At 38.4% G+C, this 26357-nt stretch overlaps 1 protein-coding gene across 2 annotated transcripts in view; it reads right to left on the bottom strand.

The window, feature by feature from the left end:
• Positions 1–26357, bottom strand: part of RAB7B (RAB7B, member RAS oncogene family) — a 168010-nt gene that overhangs the window by 11746 nt on the left and 129907 nt on the right. For both annotated transcript variants that reach the window (XM_053706602.1, XM_053706603.1), the window contains one exon: positions 18728–18854. In XM_053706602.1, coding sequence (XP_053562577.1) covers positions 18728–18854 — 127 coding nt within the window. The remainder of the gene's footprint in view (positions 1–18727; positions 18855–26357) is intronic.

The raw sequence follows: 26357 nt of genomic DNA, 5'->3' as shown, positions 1-26357 counted from the left end.
AAATGTAGCATTTAAAATAAAAAAAAAAGCAGTTATGAGGGTTTCAAGTTGGCGGTTGTGGGGGGTTAGAATAAAAAGGCACTGACAAGTGCCTTTACATAGCAGTCTACAGGGAATGTGTGTTCCCAGTAAATATATATGTATATGCTTTTATACATATATATTTATTTGTTAATATGTGTATATATACAAATAAACACATAAATATATATGTAAATATTCATATACATATATATTTACAATATGGTGCCCATCGCTGCGAGACTTACCACCTTCGCTGCGATAGTTCTCATGTCTTGTCTAACAGCATGAGAACGATGCTCCCGTTGGAGCAAATGGAAGCGCGCTCTTGTGAGCACCATGTTTCCATGCAATGCGAACATGAGGTCGCTTTCACATTGCAGCTAACTTGTAATACCAGCGCACATTTGCATTAATAATAGGAGTAAATTAGAAAGTTGCTTAAAATTGCATGCTCTATCTGAATCATGAAATAAAAAAAAAAATGGGGTTTGTGTCCTTTTAACTATGTTGATAGCATTTGTGTGCTTTAAATATATAAAAATAACATATGATCTATGTAAACATACTGTAAATTTCATAGCCTGAGTGACCACACAGAAAGATCTGCACATTGTGATTTTTTATTTCACAGTTTGATTTTAATAATCCAGTGCCCTCTAGAGCATGGTTCTTCAAACCACGGGTCGGGACCCATTACTGGGTCGCAACACCATGTTTACTTGGTCGCGACTTATGCGTGTGTTGTATGAGAGTGTGTGTGATCTATGTTGTATGAGAATGTGTGTGTGATGTGTGTGTTGTACGAGTGTGTCTGATGCATGAGAGTGTGTGGGTTGTATATGTGTATAATTTGAGAGTGTGTGTTATATGAGAGTGTATGGTGTGTCTGATATATGGAAGTGTGTGGTGTGTGTGTTGTATGGGAGTGTGTAGTGTGTGTGTTGTATGAGAGTGTGTGTTGTGTGTTGTATGGGAGTGTGTGTTGTATGAGAGTGTGTGGTGTGTGTTGTATGGGAGTGTGTGTTGTATGAGAGTGTGTGGTGTGCGTTTTGTATGAAAGTGTGTGGTGTGTGTGTTGTATGAGAGTGTGTAGTGTGTGTGTTGTATGAGAGTGTGTGGTGTGTGTATGAGAGTGTGTGGTGTGTGTGTTGTATGTGTTTTATGGGAGTGTGTGGTGTGTGTGTGTGTTGTATGGGAGTGTGTGGTGTGTGTGTTTTATTGGAGAGTGTGGTATGTGTGTTTTAAGAGTGTGTGTGTGTTATATGAGAGTGTATGTGGTGTGTGTGTGTGTTATATTAAAGTGTATGTGGTGTTTGTGTTATATGTGGTGTGTGTTATATGAGAGTGTATGTGGTGTTTGTCTTATATGAAAGTTATATGTGGTGTGTATTATATGAGAGTGTATGTGGTGTTTGTGTTATATAAGAGTTATATGTGGTGTGTGTTATATGAGAGTGTATTGTGTTTGTGTTATATGAGAGTTATATGTGGTGTGTGTTTTATATGCAAGTGTATGTAGTGTGTGTGTTATACGAGAGTCTATGTGGTGTGTGTGTTATATGAGTTATGTGGTGTGTGTTATATGAGAGTGTATGTGGTGTTTGTGGTATATGAGAGTTATATGTGGTGTGTGTTATATGAGAGTGTATTGTGTTTGTGTTATATGAGAGTTATATGTGGTGTGTGTTTTATATGCAAGTGTATGTAGTGTGTGTGTTATACGAGAGTCTATGTGGTGTGTGTGTTATATGAGAGTCTATGTGATATGTGTGTTATACGAGAGTCTATGTGGTGTGTGAGTTATATGAGAGTCTATGTTGTGTGTGTGTTATATTATAGTGTATGTGGGGTGTGTGTTGTATGAGAAGTTTGACTATAATCAGGAAACAAGTACACACACAATTTAGTCACTTTGCCAAAAATTGCAGCTATCTTGTTGTACAATACTTCTCAAATTTTCAGACCAAGCATAAAAATAGGGTCGCCAAGGTCTGTGGTATCATGGCACTGGGTCTTGGGAAAAAAAGTTTAAAGAACCATGCTCTAGAGAGTATATTTCAAATAGCGGTCTTTTTTTTTTAAACTTTTAATTATGAGCAATAAAGGGTACAATAATACAAATTGCATCATCAGCCCACCTCTCAGGGTGAGTTAAAAGGCAGATATAACAATAAAATAAATTGCGATGTCATACATTGGCATATATGTAACTTTGATCATTTTCAATGGGTCGAAGAGTGTTCTAATAGATATGTATTTGTACTACAATATTGGAGTTTTTAACATTATTAAACTTAACATAAAATACAAACACACAAATCAAACAAGCAAACAAAACAAACAAACAGACAAACAAGGAGTATCCAGTCCTATCAAGATTAATACTGAGAGACTTAGCATGAGTAACAGTCTGACTGAACAGTGCCCAAATCTATGTTTATAAAAGATTTTCGAAAGGTATGGGATAGCAGAATGAGGTGCTGAGCAGTTTCCCTATGCAACTGAGCCATATAATATAATGATGAAATCTATGCTGTCAGTATAATACTAAAAAATATTATGATAGTTTACATGGTTCAAGCAGATTGCAAGTCTTCAGTTTAAGTCAGAATACTTCTATAGAGTTAGAAAGAGGCATTAAAATTCACTACATGCCGAATCTACCGTTGGCCAAAACATTAGAACTAGGAAAATGCCCAAGGGGCTATTCTATTTACCATTATAGAGGGTAAAATATGTAATATGTAACTTCATCCAAGACTTAACCTAAGGCCTAGCGGTTCTTGTGAAAAAGATAAACCAGGTTACACTCAGGTGCAGAACAGTATGCTAAAGGTAGTGAAATAGATACACTTAATTCAAGAGGGTTGTAAGTTCCAATGTTTGACTATAGATTTGGGCAAGAGTATAATGATATATAGTCTAAGGGTATTACATTTTCTATGTAATCCTACGGGAAAGGAGAGCTGTCAAGCCCCTTCTGGGCCATAAGTCTATTATAAGCAGAATAAAATCCAAGGTAGACTGCTTGATGGTGGATATATTTGTTACTAAGTAAAAGAGTTTTGTATAACAGGAAAGTTGACTGAATTTGATTTTTAAAAAAATGTTATTTATATCCAACAAAGGGTACATTCATACATTGCGTATCAGTATCGCACCTCGCAGGATGCGTTAAAAGGTAACCATAAGAGTACAAATGTTAAATCAATAATAAGAAGCAACATATATTCGCACCTATATGAAAAAAACAGGCTTATTTGCAGCTGTAAATGTTAGAGTGTTCAACAGGTTGAAAATGTTCTATATACCTGTACCACAATGCTGGGTTTTTTGTTTTTTTAATTAGTAAAGTACCTTAACTTAAAGGGACAGTTTAGTCCAAAATAAACTTTCAGGATTCAGATAGGGCATGTGATTTTAAACAATTTTCCAATTTACTTTTATCACCAATTTTGCTTTGTTCTCTTGGTATTCTTAGTTGAAATCTTAACCTAGGAGGTTCATATGCTAATCTCTTAGACCTTGAAGGCCACCTCTTTTCAGAATGCATTTTAACAGTTTTTCACCACTAGAGGGTGTTAGTTCATGTGTTTCATATAGATAACACTGTGCTCATGCACGTGAAGTTATCTGGGAGCAGGCACTGATTGGCTAAACTGCAAGTCTGTCAAAAGAACTGAAATAAAGGGGCAGTTTGCAGAGGCTTAGATACAAGATAATCACAGAGGTTAAAAGTATATTAATATCACTGTGTTGGTTATGCAAAACTGGGGAATGGGTAATAAAGGGGTAATAAAGGGATTATCTCTCTTTTAAAACAATAAAAATTCTGGTGTAGACTGTCCCTTTAACTAAACTCAACCTAAAATAGTCAGATTTTCATAAAATATAGGGATTGAAAAGGGAGTTCTTCAAAAGTTCCAAAGGGGATTTAGTAAAGTTTTTAATCTAAACAGATAATGGGAGATTACATAGGAAGTAAACATCAAGTTCAACTTCTGTAAACTGCGTTTGTCCTGTCTAACAGAGTTAATAGTAGAACTACCACAATATGAATAGCAGTGTCAAGGGTTATAATACTTTAAACAAACTAACGTAAAAATTAACAAATAAAATTACAAAGAACTCAGCCAATCCAGACATGGGGGCCCATTTATCAAGCTCCGTATGCCTTCAAGCTCGCCAGAAACACCAGTTATGAAGCAGCGGTCTAAAGACCGCTGCTCCATAACCTGTCCACCTGCTCTGAGGAGGCGGACAGACATCGCCGCAATTCAACCCGATCGAATACGATCGGGTTGATTGACACCCCCCTGCTAGCGGCCGATTGGCCGTGAATTTGCAGGGGGCGGCTTTGCACCAGCAGTTCACAAGAGCTGATGGTGCAATGCTGAATGCGGAGAGCGTATTGCTCTCTGCATTCAGCGATGTCTGTCGGACATGATCTGCTGATCGGATCATGTCGGACAGACACATAATAAATAGGCCCCTAAAAGAACATTATAGACAGTACCTGCCATACATTTTCCGGTAAGGTTGCTGCTTTAACCCCCCAACTGGAGCAACCGAATTATAACGCTTGGAGCCTGAGTTCCAGAACCAATGTGTTAAAAAAAAACTATCTACAGTATGTTATGTAGGATGATTATATGAGTGCTGCGTTCAGATTATCCCTAAAGAGTTCATTTAAATCAGAAAGCGTCTGTGATCCAGCAATGAATTATATGCATAGCCTAGATCAGCAGATTCATATATTGTGAAACATACATAACCGGTGTGTTCATGGTGAAGTAGTTCCTTAACTAAGGAGGATGGTCTGATGGTTCTGAATTCCATAACATAACAGTAATCAGGCCAATAAACAAGAGAATACAACCTAATAAACAAACATTTTAACTAAAGAATTGAGGCATCGTTATGATTATGGAGCAGTACACATAAACTTTTGTCCAAGTATATAGGGTCAGAGAGCGGCAAATCCTCTACGATACACAGAGGAGACATCCAGATCAGCCTATTCCCATATCTAAACGGGTCTCATGACGCTTCCTACAGTCAGCAATAGCGGCTCCGCGACAATTCAAATCGACTTTCAGCAGACTTAGTCCATGCCGTATCTTTTCAGGTATGGTGATCCTAGTTACACAACACAAGTCCGGCGGCCATCTTGTCTGGTATACAAGATAAAGCAGCTCAATAGGAGACTGATATTGTGCAACAAACAGTGAAGAGAAATCATGCAATGTGCCTGATACAGCTGGCACCTCGATGTCCCATCTCTCTGCAGCTAGCCCCTCAGGCTCAAAGGCCCTCATGATGGATGAGTGTAGAGGAGGTAAGCATTTTTCCATGTCGCAAGGCAAGAGTCTTTCAGGCAGATCTGAGAAGCCCCCTCAGATCCATAGCGAGCGAGTCCTGCGGTTCGGGTGCCGAGGAGCAGTTTTTCATGTTGGTAGAGTCCACATTACAGGACCCCAGTCGCCAGAACCGCTTCATGTAATTTTTTATAGTTTTGGACCAGGCGTTCTAGTGCCAGCAGGAAAATTATTTTTATCTGTCCAGTAAGATCATTTCCTGTATCCATCATTTAAAACGTAGGAGTTAGTGGATTCAGTAGCTGTGCCCACAGCTCCATTGCAATGCAATAATTACTATGTACAGTGTGGCGGCTGAAGACCCGCCACTGCGCCAAAAGGCTTCTTCCTTTAATATGCCTTCCGTGGGAGAGGAGATGATAGTTTCTCTATCCACTATGTTTCTCGGACACAAGGCTGTCAAGAGAGGCGTGGATAGCAATGGATCCTGGCTGCAAAAGGGTTTTCTTTCACCAAGTGTCTCTGAGCTTCAAAGAAAGGCAGCCATCTTGGAGCGCCCCCCACCGGAAATCCTGAATTTGATCTTTAAAGTGCATTGATAGAATAAGTAACCATCCTGTTCTGTTAGGTACTAGCCCTGGACATAAACTATCTGTTTAACCCCTGGGAGCGTATATATTCTATAACATAAAATAAGGTAAAATATGAAAAGCTCCCCCTTTAGACTTTCTTTAAGAGAACTGGTAATAGAAGTAGTATGCGGTAATTAATGAAGTATGCTCACATCTAACTAAGGATAAAGATAAAAGATATAAAACATGTACTGAACATTATCCCTGATCATGTCTTGGGGACTGTAGAGTAAATTGCAATTTAACATCAATGCAGTAGCTGGGAAGAATTAATACTGAATCGTGTAATGCGGCACTTTGTGGAGATTCAGGAATATATTCTTCTCATAAGAACTGTTCATAAATAAGTAGGGCAATCTGTACCATGAGGCTGATCAGAGAAGTTTAGGTACTTGTAAAATTATAGTATTGATGTGTCTGCAGGATAATAGTAATGGCTTAAAGGGATATTCCAGCCAAAATTGGAAACCACATGGGTGCATTTCAGTATTGAATAGAAGCAGTTTTGTAATATACTTTCATTAGCAAAAATGCTTCTAATAAAAGCTAAAGCTGTTTCAAAAGAGTATTTAAGTATGCACCGTGCACCAGCATTTTAAACACATCACTTGCTCAGATAGCCTAAGGTGCTTGTACCATCTGTTAATGACTCAATTTGTTAATTGCTGACATGATACAAGCCCCACTGGTGCTCTGAGCAGCTGCATTATGTAAAATGTGGATGCAGTGACAATATCTATCTATGCTTCACATGCACGTGCAGAGAAAAATGTTAACACTAAAACAGTATTAACTTTTACTAGAAGCATTTTTGCCAATACATGTATATTGCAAAAATGTTTCTATTCAAAGATTTAATAAATCTATGTGCATTTAAATTTTGACTGGAATGTCCCTTTAAAAGAAAGGAAAAATAATAATATATAATAAATTATTCAACAGTGCTATGGATGCCTGCACCAAAACGAAGCAATAGCCAACAGGGTTAAAACAGTGAACTGGGACAAAATTATGTTCATACATCTAGGATCAGTTACCGCATTTCACAGTCTCTCTTGTTGCAAGTAGTTAATCAGTCCCTGGGATAAATAGCGTTTTTTATAGAGACAGATATTTGAGGCAGCACACCGGTCCGTTGTTGTGAGGACCAGGCGACCAGTAAAGCAATTCCTCTTGCCCTAAGATCATAAGTTGAATTGTCTGTGACTTGGGGACAATCCTGTGGTTGCAGACGTTTAAAAGCCGGCCAAATTAAATTTGAATCCGCCATTTTCTGTAAGAAACAAACGTACGACATCACTGAATGTCCTGTGGGAAAAGATGGCAGGCTGCTATCAGGTTCCTGCCCCATATGTGTACGAGATGCACCCAACTAAAGCTTGAACTGCATGGGGGTCCGTTCCGTTGCCTGTGCAGGGAAGCATCGAGCATCGGCACCTTGTGACGCCTCTATAGTGCTATCTCTCCTTGCAGATTTTGGTTCATTGTAGGTATCATCAGTACGAGGCGGTACTCAGCCATAGTTTGATTCCAGCTGGGTGTCTTCTGGCCCCATAGTGTTACTGGAGAATGGATGTTTTGGCGGTTGCTGACATCGGAGGGTTTTATTAGGAATTAAACAAACATCCCTCATGTGCTGAATTAAAGATCCTTTAGTTGGCTTCTGCATCAGGGGTAGATTGCAGCATCCGCTGCTTGGTAAATCTACCCCTATATCTAACAAACCAATTTAATTTTTTATATATATATATATATATATATATATATATATATAAATAAAATAGAACCAGGTTTTATATATATATATATATATATAGAGAGAGAGAGAGAAGCAAGTAAAATGTGTTCACTCAGTACACTGGGTAAACACAAGTGATACTCTATAGTTGGCGCTAGTCAGTATTGTGTAGGGTATAGTGGCAGCTATATAAGACAAGTACTGGTTGAGATGTAAGGTCCCAGTCAGTAAGTGAAAAATGTGTATACAAGGATAGATACAGCGCCTATATATCCATTAAAATATGGGTGGTATATGGGAATATGAGTGAGAGCTAAGGATAATCAATTAAGAAAAAATAACAATTAAAAGAATATAAAAAAATATTAAAATAAATGATGCTAGAAAAATGATGAATATATTATGAAACAATGTTCATATGAGTCTTTAGACAATATACAGTCCGTGGTAAATCTTCACATGAAGTTGATATCAGTAAATAGATGGTATATAATACCCTTACCAGATATTACCTCAATCTAATGAGGTAAGTATGCCGCACTGGGGGTATATACAGATGGTAGAATCTTCTCCTTGTATCCAGATGTGGTGCCTCTTGGGTTTTCGTTAGCCTCCTGGAGTATGCAGGGATGTGTTTCTGGTTGTAGATAGATCCCTTGTACTTCCTTTGTGTTGGTAGTTAGCCTCTTGGAGTACCTTTTCTGTCTTGGTATAAACTTTCTCCAGCGTAAAGATACCCAGGGAGACAAGAAAGGATATATAGTGTAATACAGTTTATTTGGCATCCTCAGACTATATGAGGTATGTATATGGCACATAGGACTCCAGTGGGTCCTTCCACATATAGGTATGAGATACAGGTTCCCCAATCTTGGTATAAGACTTCGTAGTGAAGTATTATGCAACTGTTGCTGTTTCCCAAGTGAGGTAATATTGTATAATACACTTATCTCAAGAAGTAAATGCCAGCAAGCTAGCTACAAGGAGTGACACTGTTATTAAAAAGTGATTTAGATAAAACACAATTAAAATTAAGTAAATAAGAAATAAGTAGTTAGTTTCCCTGACGCGTTTCAAAGGTTTGTGTAGATAAATCCTTCTTCTTCAGAGGGTTGAGTGAGGAGCTGGGCCGTTATCGCTACTTGTACGCTTCGGGCGGCGGCACGCCCTCTGCGTACGTGAAGTCATGCGTGCCAGCGTTACGTGACGTGAGTCTCACGTTTGTATTAGACATAATGTCTATGCTGTAAAGCTTATTGATTGGTTACCTATTGCTGCGTAGTTGATTGGATTAATGCAGCCTAGGCTTGTGGGATATGTAGTTCTATAGTTGCTGCCCATAGATAACTACGATCTCTGGTGGTATAGACAAAATGTGACACTCGCAACATTAGAATGTGTACATATTGTAATGTGTGACCTAGAAATAATGCTTGCATACATTTTTAATACCTGGACCCATAGAGATGTTGGTTGGTTAGACTCAGTAGAGGCCTGTGGGATATGTAGTTCACTAGGGGATGCCCCTCTATACATATATCTCCAATCTAGAGAGCAGTCTAACAGAGTTAGTGGCTAGATGTAATAAAAGTATTGGTGGGACATGAACATGTCATAATGTGTAATCTAAAATTGATATTCACACAGGGCGATCCCATGAAATATTTTTGCATTTTATAATACCTGGATATACAGTGATGAATACATCCTTTCTATATTTTAATAGTAAGATTGGTATGCATAGATGACATTGCATATTGGTTTCTTACTCCTTACACTATATTTTTTACCTATCATTAGACCTAATGATAGGTAAAAAATATAGTGTAAGGAGTACACATATATCTAGTTGAGCAATAAAAATTAGTTTTACTCTGATCACATATATATATATCTATCTACCAGGTTCAATACCTTCCTGCATAATATATAACATATACCCAATACTAAGGAACACTTGTATACCATATATCAATAGAATATATATCTTTAAAATAAAACATGATTTGGCCCTCTAACATAGGCCCAATAACTAACTGAACCTCAACTATAAATTTCATAAAAGAGGTTCCACAATTTAAGAATAGAGGAAACTATATAGAGCTCTAAATCTTAACAAAGATATATAGTATACAATACATGTTCCATATTAAGCTCAACCTAACAACTTAAGGGTGTTTCAAATATATGAAAACCTCTCACAAACTAGAATTAACAGTAAGAAACCAATATGCAATGTCATCTATGCATACCAATCTTACTATTAAAATATAGAAAGGATGTATTCATCACTGTATATCCAGGTATTATAAAATGCAAAAATATTTCATGGGATCGCCCTGTGTGAATATCAATTTTAGATTACACATTATGACATGTTCATGTCCCACCAATACTTTTATTACATCTAGCCACTAACTCTGTTAGACTGCTCTCTAGATTGGAGATATATGTATAGAGGGGCATTCCCTAGTGAACTACATATCCCACAGGCCTCTACTGAGTCTAACCAACCAACATCTCTATGGGTCCAGGTATTAAAAATGTATGCAAGCATTATTTCTAGGTCACACATTACAATATGTACACATTCTACTGTTGCGAGTGTCACATTTTGTCTATACCACCAGAGATCGTAGTTATCTATGGGCAGCAACTATAGAACTACATATCCCACAAGCCTAGGCTGCATTAATCCAATCAACTACGCAGCAATAGGTAACCAATCAATAAGCTTTACAGCATAGACATTATGTCTAATACAAACGTGAGACTCACGTCACGTAACGCTGGCACGCATGACTTCACGTACGCAGAGGGCGTGCCGCCGCCCGAAGCGTACAAGTAGCGATAACGGCCCAGCTCCTCACTCAACCCTCTGAAGAAGAAGGATTTATCTACACAAACCTTTGAAACGCGTCAGGGAAACTAACTACTTATTTCTTATTTACTTAATTTTAATTGTGTTTTATCTAAATCACTTTTTAATAACAGTGTCACTCCTTGTAGCTAGCTTGCTGGCATTTACTTCTTGAGATAAGTGTATTATACAATATTACCTCACTTGGGAAACAGCAACAGTTGCATAATACTTCACTACGAAGTCTTATACCAAGATTGGGGAACCTGTATCTCATACCTATATGTGGAAGGACCCACTGGAGTCCTATGTGCCATATACATACCTCATATAGTCTGAGGATGCCAAATGTGAGTGCTATGTGAATTATATTTCTGTGCCTAACTGTAAATAAACTGTATTACACTATATATCCTTTCTTGTCTCCCTGGGTATCTTTACGCTGGAGAAAGTTTATACCAAGACAGAAAAGGTACTCCAAGAGGCTAACTACCAACACAAAGGAAGTACAAGGGATCTATCTACAACCAGAAACACATCCCTGCATACTCCAGGAGGCTAACAAAAACCCAAGAGGCACCACATCTGGATACAAGGAGAAGATTCTACCATCTGTATATACCCCCAGTGCGGCATACTTACCTCATTAGATTGAGGTAATATCTGGTAAGGGTATTATATACCATCTATTTACTGATATCAACTTCATGTGAAGATTTACCACGGACTGTATATTGTCTAAAGACTCATATGAACATTGTTTCATAATATATTCATCATTTTTCTAGCATCATTTATTTTAATATTTTTTTATATTCTTTTTTTTTTTTTTTTTAAATAGTTTTTTATTGAAGTCATAAACAAATATAACAATAATGAAACGTCCAACAATAGTAACAAAGGAGAATAGTACATTACTAATACCATGATCTTGCCAGGTAAACAACACAAGTTATGCCAACATTGTATACATTCAAAGATTTAAAGAGTAGTACTCTAAGGTGGGTGGTAAAAGAATGGAGAAGCTATAGCTGGTTAGTGTTATGAAGGAGCATGGATGTTTACTAGGCAATAAATCTAAATAGAAGGGGCATATAAATCCCGTTTATTAAAGGTATTAGTAAAGAGTTTGGACTATCCAAATTGAGACCTCAGTTTTTATTTTTTATATGATATGTAAACTAGAAGTGACCCCACCTTGTGATGGATAAATACACCATAAAATATTGGTTTTATGGGGGGTAGAGGGAGGGGGAAGATAGCGTATATTCTCCACATTATCATGAGAAGCATTTATAGCGTTATATAAACTAGTAAAAGTAAGATAAACATGGATTGGCTTGTGTTTGGCCACTTATGGACCAAATTAGCGGGGAGAGGGATAAGGGGGCGCAGCGGGCAAGAGCCGCTCAAAGGGGAGTGGGGAGGGGAATGGTGGGGGCGGAGCCAAATAGGACATAAGAGCAGGTATGGAAAGACTTATTGGATGGATATAAGGGTGGGCTTCACAGGGGGGACCTGTTATTTACATGACTACTGGGATGGGCATGGCTTCATCAGAGCGAAGTAATTATCTAAATATAGTGTTATGCTTATATAATGAGAAAATAATGACAAAATGCGTAGAATATACGACCAGGGTAAAACCAGAGCTCAATTATGGGAAGTAAGGAGCCTTACTAGTCACTCTGCAGTATTATGTGGAGAAGGGGGCTGTAGAATGTTCGGGATATAGAGAATCTCCGGATGAGCCCCTCTCCTAGGGGAGTGTCATCTATAGACGAAGCTGGACAAAGGAGTGGGGATATGACCCGCTGGCAATAAGCGCTGGCGGGAAAGGGAGGAGAGAGGCTTATCATTGACAAGAGCTCCCTTTTTTAATAAAGTGAGCTATAACGAGAAGAGGTGAGAACTAGAACATATAAACACAAACAAACATATCCTCAAAACTAACATATAAATACAACAGGTAGGCAATGTTTTAGGTATAGAGCTGGAACTTGTCCAAGGCCCCAGAATACAGCTGTTAGGCAGGAGGATGCCATGACTGTGGCGCATGCGCTGGTGATATATCCTACTTATACATTTAATGTGCCTAGTATTACTATGTATCCTGATATGGAGCAGGGGGCACAGGAGACTGAAAGAGATTAGCACTTAAGCCTATGAGAATCAAATGTCATGAGGGATATATAAAACAAGCTAGGTAGTGTATTATGTTCTGTTCAAAAGGCCTTCTCTTAGGGCAACTTAGGCCCCAATAGTAGACTACTCATAGGAAACAACTATGCAAGTAACAAACACACGAACCACCTAGCTGCAAAACTAGCGACTCTCAGCATATATCATACACATATTATGTGGCTGCATAGGAGGAATATTTGGATATAATATGTAGATGCGTACGTTTAAAGCTAGTCGCCAAGGTAGTACCGCTCTAGGCAGCCAGGATTAAATCCTCTGGTTAAAATATAGTGCATGAGACTAGTGGCCACATATATAAAACCAAGACATACTAGCAATAGTATAGACATAAAAGGCTTACCTCCTGCCTAATCCCACTCAGATAGGGCATATTCCTGTATAGCAGCCAAAGCACTTTTCCCCTCTTGTATATATAGGTTATCTAAACCGAGCTCTACGGAGTAGGATTAGTTAGCTAAGGTAACACATAACAATCTATTATACACATGCGCAATCAGAGCAAGGGAAAACATTTGTAATATTAACTTAAGCATCTATTGTTATCTTTATTAAACAGTCTGTTGGAAATCAGACCTTCTAAATTGTGAAAGCTTTTTAATTTAGATGGGGAGGGGGCTATGTCAAGAATAGTTGCTTAAGATTAAAGGGGGATGGTGTGGAGAGTAGGCAGTAAAATTATGACAATACGTGTTAGGGTAGTATAGCAATCACATTAGAAAAATGTGTAGTGAATACTGAATTAACAATGCATATATACGATTCTAAAGCTATGAAAGGCTATGTTGCCAGGTATAGAGCGAATGTGTATTGCCCCTAACAAAGTAGTGTGCACGGGGTGGGGGATAACTAATATATGCTTTAGTCACCTTCATTATATAAAATATATAGTATTATTATGGGATGGGTTGAAGTGCTACTAGAGACAGAAATTGCGGTATAAGAGCTTCCCTGGTTCAGCGCCCGTCTGGGGGAGTATATAATACAAGTTTTGCACCTCTCATTGTTTCAATACAAGGCAAAGGAGTTAGACGAGAGAGAGTATAAACAAAAATCATGGCTACTGATTAAATATATATACACAGCTGCTAACATAAAAACACATGAAAATGACTTTACGCAGTATACTGGGATAGTCGTACGTATTTAGAAATTATTTATATGACAGCGAGTATATATGAACTCTTCGCACCATATATTAAATATTATGGGGAGACTGAGTGCTTTTGTTGTTTAAATCTACAGGGGTGATGGTATTCACAAGTACCTATATATGGGGAATATATGATCTCACTCTGTATTATGACTCATAGCTCTAGGTTTGCAAGGAATAGTATAGAAGGGGACCAATATTGATAATGGGCTATATACACATGCTTGAACAGTAATTGCAAAAATTAAGGTAGTAAGCTTCTGGGTGAATAAATGTAAGCTTAAGCTGTGATCTAGCTGATTATGCATAAATCACTTGGAGTGTAGATAGCCTAGATATACCTAAACTTATGAGCAAAGTATACCCTATTTAGCTAATCTGAAGATCTAACCACATATAGGCACCCCTATACTGGAAAATCAGCTGGTAATATAATTATGTCTATAATAATCTAGGAGTCTGTAATAACATAAAGACATAGCGTGGTGTAATGCTAACTGGGTATTCATAAACCTTAACCCTTATAAGTCCCCATATTAGGTATGAGTGAGAAAGTTTAGAATTAGGCAGCCTATTAGGTAATGTAGGAAAAATAAGGAGCATGTTTAAATGGACATCTAATTACTTATAGAGCTAGGAAATGTTAAATCCCTTCTAACAGTAAAAAACATATATACAGATAAAAGCATGCAATAAAAAGGAGGATATATTTCAGGCTGCTAGCCATCCCCAACAAGTTCCAATGTCCTCTTCAATTTTACCGTAGAATTATATGTGAAATTTTCCTTAGAAAATAGATTACTACGGAGTGTAGCTCTTATGACTAACCGACCCCAGCTCTGCTAGTATAGTGATAGCAATGTCTCAAGAGAGTGTCTGTGAACCGGCTACCGACACAATAGGGATGGTGATCCAAGCAGAGGAGATGAAGATCCTGAAGGGGAGAGGCTCTGGAATATGCCAGGACCATCAGAGTGATATCGATAAGATTGCTGATCAAATACTTATTGGACCAGGGAGAGCTGGAGCTAAACCTCAAATTGCGGAGGATCCCATAATAACCTGAGTGCGGCTCAGTTCCCATTACATCTGGGGCTACAGCATGGAGGTGATCAGCACTCTTAGATAGCATTGCATCGGACATCTGATATCTAGCTCCTTCCCTCGTGTATATGGCATCACGTGATACATATTGTGTCCAGGGAGAGGAGGCCATAGGAATCCGGAGCAATATCGTCGTCTCGGCGATCTGTTTTACACCAGCTGGAGCCATATGTGTCTGTGTGCGAGACCGGAGGTCTACTCGCTCTGCTACCGCCACTGCAACTGCAGATATCTCTTTGTATTCAGAGCCGCCGCATATGACGCTTCTTAGGGAGTTGAAGTGGCACGTCATGCGGTGGTCAAGATCCATTAGAAGGGCTCTTACTTCCCCCAAATCCTCCATTATGCTGTGGTATAGCTGTTCAACTTTGGTAGTTTAGGCTGAGTTGTAGCATTAGAATGTGTGCAGTATGTAGAGTTATAGTACAGTCCGCATGGCTTTCCTCAGGGTCACAAGTTGTTAGCTGCGATAAGCCCCAATTCACAATACCTCCGAAATTGCTCCAGAGCTCGTGTATCCAAATTCTACTTTTCTTTTTTTTTTAAAAAGTAGGCATAAGTAGTTACCCTTAAGTCCTGTGTGTTTTAGAAGTTAAAGTTATTAGCAAAGTGGGTATTTTGCCAATATTTAGCCTTTTGTAGCAGAGGAGCTCCAGGCATAGACGTCTGCTCTCCTTGGTAGTAGGCTCCGCCCCCCTTTTATATTCTTTTAATTGTTATTTTTTCTTAATTGATTATCCTTAGCTCTCACTCATATTCCCATATACCACCCATATTTTAATGGATATATAGGCGCTGTATCTATCCTTGTATACACATATATATATATATATATATATATATATATATATATATATATATATATATATATATAATTTACACACTGACAAGCACATATTTTTTCTTTGGCACATCAGTCTAACCCTATATAAAAGGTCAAACTGAAAACAAATGCTAGTCAACTAGTGATCAGGGAGCACTACATAACTGCATGTCATTTGTTTTACATGTTCATAGTATTTTAAAACAAATTACAGGGGGAAAAGATGTTTTGAAGAGAAATTAATGGTATTTTCCAAAATTGTTATGCTTAGGTACAGGTCAAGGGTAAGTGTTATAGTTAGTACTAGGGTTACATTTGGGATTAGTTGGTTGCTTCATGACTTGCCGCCTGCTCTGTCAGGTGCGTATAAGGTGCCTATCATAACCAGTGACATTGCAGGAGCTGACAATGCGTAGATACAGAACAAGCTGCAACTTTCACATCTAGAGATATAGGGGCATATTTATCAAGCTCCGTATGGAGACCGCTGTTCCATAATTTGTCTGCCTGCTCTGAGGCCGTGGACAGAAATCAACCCGATCGAATACAATCGGGTTGATTGACACCCCCTGCTAGCGGCCGATTGGCCGCAAATCTGCAGGGGACGGCATTGCACCAGCAGTTCACGAGAACTGCTGGTGCAATGATAAATGCCAACAGCGGACATGATACGCTACTACTAGAGGCGTAACTAGAAACCACAGGGCCCAGGTGCAAGAATCTAAGATGGGCCCCCCACCCCCCAAAAAAGTGAATTTGATACATATCTTTTTTTTTTTTTTTTTTTTTTACATTTAACACAGAAAAAAATGTGAATCAGATTACATGTCTGCAAAAGGAGGTACCCTGTGCCCACAGTCTGTGAGATGGTCTGACCCCCCTATTACTGTATATAGTGACACTGTTTAACCCACCAGTACTGTATATAGTGAGTCAGTAACACAGTCTGTAATCTGTCGGTGAGATGGCTGGCCTGACCCTACCCGCCCCAGTACTTTATAAAGTGACCACAGTAGTCTGTGACATGGTCCAGCCCCCCCCGTACTTTATATAGTGGTACTGTATAGACTGACACTGTTTACCCCCCGCCCCCCCCATGCTGTAGTAACAAGGTCTGTAATTTGCTGGTTCCACAAACATACACACACACACACATACATGCATAAAAACACACACAGTTACATACATACATACATACATACATACACACACACACACACATACACACACACATACATGCATAAATACACACACAGTCACATACACACATACATACATACACACATACACATACACACACACACATACATGCATAAATACACACACAGTCACATACATACATACATACATACACACATACACATAAACACCAATGGGGAAAAAAGAAAGACTGACCCCTATAGTCAGAGACACTAGTGAAGCATCATGTCACACTCACATGATATCAGTGCAGGCAGTGGCCCTTGGGGGCCCAGTCGCAATTGCAACCTCTGCACCCCCTGTAGTTTCGCCCCTGGCTACTACTGTCCGCTCGCACATTGATAAATATGCCCCATAATTTATGTGAGGAGCTGCTACATTGTCCTTGGGAACATTGTATATATAAATGACTCTAGAATACAAAATGCAATTCTAATACAAAAATACATGCTCGGATTTGTTAGACCAGTGATTTGCAACCTTTTTGTTGCCGTGGCACACTTTTTTACAGTAAAAAATCCTGTGGCACATCACCATCCCAAAACTTTACAAAATCACACATTGTAGCCTAATACAGGATATAGATACAGTATATATATATATATATATATATATATATATATATATATATATATATATATATATATATATATACATATATACATATATACATACACACACTGTACTGTGCTGTCATGCCATGCCTCCTACAAACTATACATGACATATTGACATTCATTCACAAACAATCATAATGATTGTCTGTGAATGAATGTCAATGAATGTCAATGTCATGGTTGTAAATGATGCCTGATGAGCCTGTCACATACCTCCCAATATTTCAAAATTTGAAAGAGGGACACCCCCGCACTGTTGTCAGTCTGCCGCGGCACACCTGAGGATCTCTCACGGCACACTAGTGTGCCATGACACACTGGTTGCAAAACACTGTGTTAGACCATCTCATTTTTGCAAAGCTGATCCAAGCTAACTATATGCGTAACCCCTGGCAAAAGGGTTAAATAGTACATTCCTATTCAAAAGCCACAACTCCTGGGGATTGGCAGCTGCGTGAGACTGTCATTCCTTATTGGCTCACCAGCCATGTCCTGATTTGGAGCTGCAGTGTTTTGGGGCACACAAGTTGGAAGTAAACTAAGAGTTTAACTCTTCTGTAGGGATTAAACTCATACTTAGGGGCTGATTTAACATACTGCGAATGCAGCAGTTTCCATGCGAGCCTTCATCCTTACAAGAAACATAAGTTAAGAAGCAGTGGTCGTAAGACCGCTGCTCCTTAACTCGTCCACCACCTGTGAGGTGACGGACAGCAATCATCCCAATCAGATACGATCGGGATGATTGACACCCCCTGCTAGCGATTGGCTGTGAATGTGCAGGGGGCAGCATTGCACAAGCATTTCACTAGAAAAGCTTGTGCAATGTTAAATGCCGACAGTGTATGCTGTCGGCATTTAGCGATGTCGGGCGGACATCCGCTACAGTTAATAAATCTACCCCTTAGGCTGAATCAATAATGCAAAAATTACATGAATTATCAAATTAGAGCCTGTCATTTATGAATTACAATGTCTCTTTAAAAATAATAAAATAAATTTTTTTAGGAAATTGACAGTTGTACAATATGTATATATGAAGTTGAGACATCTCACCTGCAGCTTTAAGATATTGTTGTCCTGTTGAATGGTTTTGGAGAGAATATGGGCTCCGAGAGTGTTCCGATAATCATTCAAGAACCATTTGTGCACATACTGATTTAGCAGAGAGGTCTTCCCTGTTCTGTAGATTAAAAGGCAGTTTATATATAGCGTGGTTTTTTTATACTGTGTAGGAAGAAACATGATTCAGATAGATGGACTGTGCAGTTTTTAACAAATTTCCAATTTATTTCTATAATCAAATGTGCTTTGATCTCTATGTATCCTTTGTTGAAAAGCAAACTTAGATAGGCTCAGGAGCAGCAATGCATGACTGAGAAATAACTGGTGCCTGGTGACTGCACATATATGCCTCTTGTTACTGGCTCACCCAATGTTTTCCATTTAGAGTAGACCTATGTAGGCTCAGGAGCAGGGAAGTACTACTGGGAGCTAGCTAAACACATTGGGTCAACCAGTGTGCTGCAGAGAACTTCCTTGTCCCCTGTGAAGTCATCATATATGTATGTGATGTGTCAGTCACAGGGATTTTCCACTGCAGTCAGTGATGGGGGAAGGAGACTTCCTTTCCTGACTGCAGTGCAGGGAGTCCCCAGGATCCAACTAAAAAAGGGGAACCCCAGAATGATGACATGTGGTCACCATCTGTGCTCAGAGCATGGGGTGGGCAATGACCACATAATCCTCTGCACTGAAAGGGTTAAAATGTCCTTGTATGAATGCAACAAAAAAATATTTAATTGTCAATTTAAAGGGCTATTACAGTGAATGATAACCCCATGCAGTGCTAAAATTACATGGTCAGATTATATCATGCAGTTTGTTACCATAATGTCCCTGTAAGTTCATTACACGTGTCACATATATTTTCCACCTTTGCAATGTCAGCACATTGCATGAATTTAAGAAGTGGCTTGACTTATCCTCATTAACCATTATATGTAAGGACTTTACTTTGCAGCTATTTATTTTAGTTTTCATCTATGTAACAAGTCATGTGACTATCATAAACCCTGCCCTGAACGTTGTAAAGTTCACCTTTGCTGCCTGTAACCTACATATTTGCTAACAGTGCTCGAGACCTTGAGGCTGTAGGAGTTCTTGCATTCCTATGTCCCAGCAAGCAGAATTCTAGCCACTCCCACAACTTTCAATATGGCAAGAAAATGATAATAACATGAAAATACAGGAGGTTTGTGTGGGCGCAAATAAAGTGTGAGTAAGAAAAAAAAAAAAAAATGTAAACAGGTTGTTTTTTTGCAGAAAAAATCCCAGAAAGATAATGCAAAGTATATAACCTTACTTATATTGCTCACAATACTGCACGTTAGTTACTAATGATAAAAAAGTATAAAACATAGGCCTTAATTACAATCTTTTTTTTTCCCAAAGTATTTTATTTGTGGTTTTCAGAAAATAACATAACAATTGGGGACTCGCAGGACCTCCTCACAGATACAGATTCAATAAGGTATCGGAACCCGAGGGTCCTAGAGGAAATATAATTTGCACATTGAAAGTCAAGTCTAGTTGTTCTCATCATGTCTCAGGTCAAATGTAAGGGACATGCTATTTAGTGGTGAGAGAACCAGTGGTTGCACTATAAAGCACTTTGGGAAGGAAGGGGGGGTAAGGCACATATTTGGGAGAGGTGGAGGGGAATGGGGGGAGGGAACATATTCTACAAAACATAAAAAGACAGATGCGCCACATGGCCCAATATTGTATGTTCAGCGGGGTAGATATATTCTAGTGGTGTCAATATTAACTCACAATCTAGGGAGCACTTCAGTTAGTGCAGCAGGAGCAGTCTGGGATCAATCACAGTCACCCAGCAGACCGACCTCTAGGGCAAAATGGTATGGTTCTGTAGTGGAGATACAAGCAAAAACAAAAGTGCCTATATGGCCTAGTACTAATTTACAAACACTTGCTTTATATACCTAACCCAACTAATTACCACAATTGACACCACTTGTTGTGGGTGTGGTCTATGACATCATTAGTATCCTAGCTGCAGAAATATTTTGACAACAACAATGTCTACATATACCCAATTTGTATGTTCTAAATCACACAATATAAATATACATTGTAACATACAATGCTTAAATTCATCACAGATGGTTTATACAATACAAATATATATAAAAACAATTTGCATGTTTTTTTGTGAAGCAAACCAAAAACAATTGTAACTTGTGATGGATAAATTAGTCATCAATCAAAATTCATTATATACAATATATAAGCTAAACATATATAGATTAAACACTTTAGTTATTTCTACACAGTTCCTTATTTTATAATTTCTAACAGATCATTCTCAAACGGCATTGCCCCATTGTGATCCCTAGTAGAGAAGTGATACACTTTGTGTTAATAGTACTCAAACAGGCATTGGTATTAAGGCCATTGATTTATCTTAATCTAAATTATAGATGCAATAACATTACCCTTTTGTGATGAGGAATATTCCTACTAGGGAGTGAATCGAGATAGACCAAGCTTGTGCATTAATTTCAAAGCTAAATCGCTTACTTTATTCAAAACGCCAGTTTGACTTTCTAACTGGCGTGCATGTGAAGCTAGTGCGCATGTCTGTAGCGTTACCATAGGTACCTGGAGACCTATTCGGCTCCAAGCTAAGCGCAAGTGAATGTGATTACGTGATAGGATAATGTGATCCTATGAGTGAGAATAGCTATTGGCTGGGTTCCATCTATGGGCGTTGGTTATACCAATCGCTCTGAGCATTGTCAACACTAGCGCTAAAAATATTCTACCTATAATTGATGATCACAATATTGTCATGTTAATGATAATTATTATTTGCTATTATATCATACACGAAATGTATTATATAGATGTATATATATTTTGTATTACTAGATAAAGTAATAACAAAGTAGTTGACTTGATATGTGGGGATAATATGTCGGCGTTTCTTAATGCAGTCTGCGCATGCGTGTGCGTTCGTCTATAGATCATTACATAGCGAGAACGCATGCGTATGAGAATAGGCACATTGGGTCTAGCCAATAAAGAGAGTGGAGCCTTGGGCCAATCAAATGGTGGTTTCCCATCACGTGATGTGCCCGATTTCGTCACTAGAATATATGTTATAGATCGGAACCGCGGGTAGCGGGTACAATCCATAACATTAGAGACGGAACTGTTAAAGACAGTCTGCTAGATAATAATTAATAATAAAGTCAGTGCGTTCAAGTAGGGCTAGATGTACAGGTCAAAAAAGTATAGTCCTTGATAGTAAGCGACTACTGTATTTATCGAGTCACTGATAAGGGAACATATTACAGCTGAAGCGCCTAACAGTACGGACCTGTAGGCAGAGTGGGTGGGTGCTACACTAAGCATTAGGTGGGGCGTCCTGTGTTGTGGCGGGTGGGCACCATAAGGTGTCGTACTTATCTTTCCAGTCAGCCCAGGCCATTTCAAACAAATCAGATTTGTTAAGATCAAGGTATATGGCCTTTTCCATGCTATACAAAAAAGCCATCGTGTTTACAATGTCTTCACATTTAGGGGAGAATTCCCTTTTCCAAACCCGGGCTATATTGGTTTTGATAGAAGACATTAAATACACACCAAGAAGGCTTTGATGTTTTGGGAAGTTATGGAGGCCCAGATGGAGGAGGGCCGGGCCACCAGGCATCCTGACGCCAAAGTCAGTGAGGGTACAGAGTCCTTTCTCCCAGAGGGGTCTAATTTTGGGGCACTCCCACCAGATGTGCAACATGCTGCCTTGTAGGCCACAGCCTCTCCAGCACAGAGGCGAAGTTCCTGTATATATTTTAGACAATCGAGTGGGGACTAAATACCAGTGGGAGATGACTTTGTAATAAGTCTCGAACATTGTTATGCAGTGTAGGGTCTTTTTTGTCAGTAGAATGGCCTTCTGCCAGGAATCAGTGGGGGTGCAGGTGTGCAGAAGGGTGTCCCACCTAAGTTAATTACAATCTTTTATAGTTTGATGGTCAAAATCTTTTAAATAAAATCGCCTTTTTTCGGCTTCTTTACTATTTACCAATATCATTCGAATAATGTAATTCTGGGCTAGATTAAGAGCAGAGCTCAATATAGCTCACCCGTTCACGCATTAACTTCTTTAGATGGAGGTTTTTTGCGCACATCGGGTTGCGCTCCTAGTATGAGTTGAAAGTTAAAAGCGTGAGAGTGAAAATCTGATGCGAGCAAAGTGGAACTTAGAATAACACGACCACGTTAGAGTATTCCCCCATAGACTTCAATAAAGAGTGAAAACTAAAAAAAAACTAACACCCATACTCGAGTACTAACCTGATCAAGTATTATTCAAGTGCGCTCATGAATTATGAATGTTTCCCTTACCAATGTTCTTCACATAGAAGAATATGTTCAATTTAATCTTAAATAAACATTTCTATATGTATCTGATGGATTTTTGGTAAAATGTATATCTTTACCTATATATATTATGATTATATTAGGTATAGATATACACAAGATATATATAGGAATATCTATTTCAAAATACATAGAACATTTTCTATTATGTGAAGAACATTGGAATGTAAAATATTTACACTACATACAGAAGCACATTATTAAATATTAATAGTGAATAAAAATATTTTCAGGTATTTGACTGCAAAAGGGCTACAATGTACATATATAATTTATATATATGTTTCTAGGGGGCCGATTTATCAATGTCTATCCGACATGATACAATGTAGCGTATCATGTACGACAGACATCGCTGGTGAACTGCTTGTGCAATGCCGCCCCCTGCAGATTTGCGGCCAGTCAGGGGGTGACAATCAACCCGATCGTATAGGATTGGGCGGATTGATGTCCGCAGCCTCAGAGGCAGCGGACCAGTTAAGGAGCAGCGATCTTAAGACCGCTGCTTCATAACCGCTGTTTCTCGCGAGGAAACAGGTGCATCAGGGGCCATTCGACCCTTGATAAATCGGCCCCTATGTATTTATGTGTTTTACTGTGTATTACATAATTCAAATTCCAATGTTCTTCACTTTCAGAAAAATTTCCCTTTTTATTGTAAATACATATTTCTTATTAATATCTGTTTAGACCTATACCTGTTTATCTATTCCTATAGTTATATAGGTAGAGCTATCTCTTTTACACGAACATTATCATATATATTTATATATAGAAATATATATAATTAATAATAAAAAGTTTATTATGAAAACTTAGTAATCTTAAGGTAAGTTATTGAAATATTAAATATAAATAATTTTACAATTAATAAAAATGATTAAACATACTGTAAAAAATATAGATATATTCTATGGATTATTTAGAATTTATTACAGTATGTTTAATAATTGTTATTAGTTTTATTAATTTTTTAAATATTTAATATTTTAATAATGCACCTTAAGATTACTAAGTTTTCATGTGCGCTAACCCGTCCATGTTATATCTAAATTGCGAAATCCGATGCGCAAAACGCAGATAGAAAAAAGAATTACTTTCTTTTATTAAATATATATATATATTTCTGATAATGTTCATGTAAAATACATATCAATATCTATATATGTAATCAGAAAAATATAGTCCAAAATAGACTAGAATAAGAAGGTGCGCCAGAAAAATACTAAGTGCCAAATAAAAAATATAAAGCAGTGTCAAAGGTGATATATCATAAAAAATAATAATAAAAAATATAAAATATAATAAATAAAATAAAATGTGAGTAAATGATTCGTGACTCAGTCATATCCTCAAAAGTGTTCATCAATTATCCACCCCAAAAAACCGGGGAAATGATTCTTCCAAGTGTCTTAACAATATACAATTAAAATCCAGTAAGTGTTGAACGTGCTGAAAACGATGGAGGCTGCTCTCTTGTGAAGATGTCAAGGTGATACAACAAATACTATAAGAAGGATGAGAAATAGAGGCGCCTAGTATAATACCGTAAGGACACTGAGATAAAGCAAGTATATGAAGCTCAAATGTACTCACAAACCCAGTTGCACAGCCAGTGCAATAATTGGCAGACTGAGACTTTGGAGCACCTCAGCTGACTCGTAGAAGCAGAGTGAAGCAGGAACACATTCTCCCACAGGTTTCCAGGGAACTAACCAGAGCCCAAGTACGATTCGGCCAGCTACCGATACTAGATTGGCCCCAAAAGTTCCAAGTTAAATCAACCAATGATCGGCATAGATATACAGGCATAGGTATATACAGATATATGTATATATATATATATATATATATATATATATAGAGAGAGAGAGAGAGAGAAATAGAGAGAGGGAGAGGGAGGGAGAGAGAGAGAGAGAGAGAGAGAGAGAGAGAGAGAAAGAGAGAAATGTATTTACAATAAAGGACATTTACCTGTGATTTTTTTTTTTTAGCATTATTATTTTATTATTATACTTTATTTATGAAGCACCATCATATTCCGCAGCGCTGTCCATGGATACAGTTCATTTAAATAAAACAATAATATAAAACTTGTAAGAGACAGGACAAAATTTACAAACACATACAGGAGGAATTGAGGCCCCTATTCCCGTGGGAACTTACAATCTAGAAGGGTAGGAGGTTGAGAAACAGGAGATGAGGACTGCAAGATTGAGAAAGATGTTAATCCAGAGTTAGATGAGGGAAATGTTGTTAGGTAAGTGAAATATTATTGAGTTGGGTGGTAGGCTTCCCTGAACAGAAAAGTCTTCAAGGAGCATTTAAAGGAAGAAAGATTAGGACAAAGTCTGACTGCACGAGGAAGAGTGCTCCAGAGGGTAGGTGCTGCACGATAGAAGTCCTGCAGTCTAGCATGAGAAGAGGTGATAGTCGCAGATGCAAGGAGCAGGTCATTGTTGGATCTTAGTGGGCGGGCTGGAGTATACTTGTTTATTAGAGAGGATAAGTAGAGGGGAGCGGTGTTGGTGAGTGCTTTGTATGCAAGAGTGAAAATTTTGAATTTAATTATGCTGCGAATGGGGAGCCAATGAAGGCACTCGCAGAGAGGTGCAGCAGATACAGAGCGACAGGAAAGGTGGATCAGCCTGGCAGAGGCATTAAGGATGGATTGAAGGGGGGGAGAGGCAAGAAAGAGGAAGGCCAGTAAGTAGGTTATTGCAGTAGTCAAGTCAGGAAATAACAAGGGAGTTGATTATTTGCTTTGTGGTGTTAGCGTTAAGAAAAGGGCGAATCTTGGAAATATTGCATAGATTGTTGCGGCAGGATGTAGAAAGCGATTGGATATGGGGTACGAAGGATAGATTTGAGTCAAGTGTAACTCTGAGGCAGCAGACTTGGGGCGATGGGAAAATGGTGATGCTGTCAACAGGGATAGAGAAGTCAGAAGTTAGCGTAGAGCTTGAGGGGGGATAAGAAGGAGCTTAGAGATAAGCCGATAAGCAGCTGCTGACATGAGAGAGGACAAAGGGAGAGAGAGCAGGGGTGGAGAGTTAGATATGAGTGTGATCAGCAAAGAGGTGATATTTGAAGCCATAACTGTTGATAAGTTTATACCAAAAAAAAAAGGAGAACAAATGAGTGAGCACAACCATTTCTCAAATTAACAGTTTTACTTAAAATAATTAAAGTTATAGGGATACGCTACCTGGTAAAA

Source organism: Bombina bombina, chromosome 3, assembly GCF_027579735.1.
Source record: "Bombina bombina isolate aBomBom1 chromosome 3, aBomBom1.pri, whole genome shotgun sequence".
NCBI lineage: Eukaryota > Metazoa > Chordata > Amphibia > Anura > Bombinatoridae > Bombina > Bombina bombina.
Note: the sequence above shows the minus strand (reverse complement) of the source record. Positions and strands in the feature narration are given on the sequence as shown.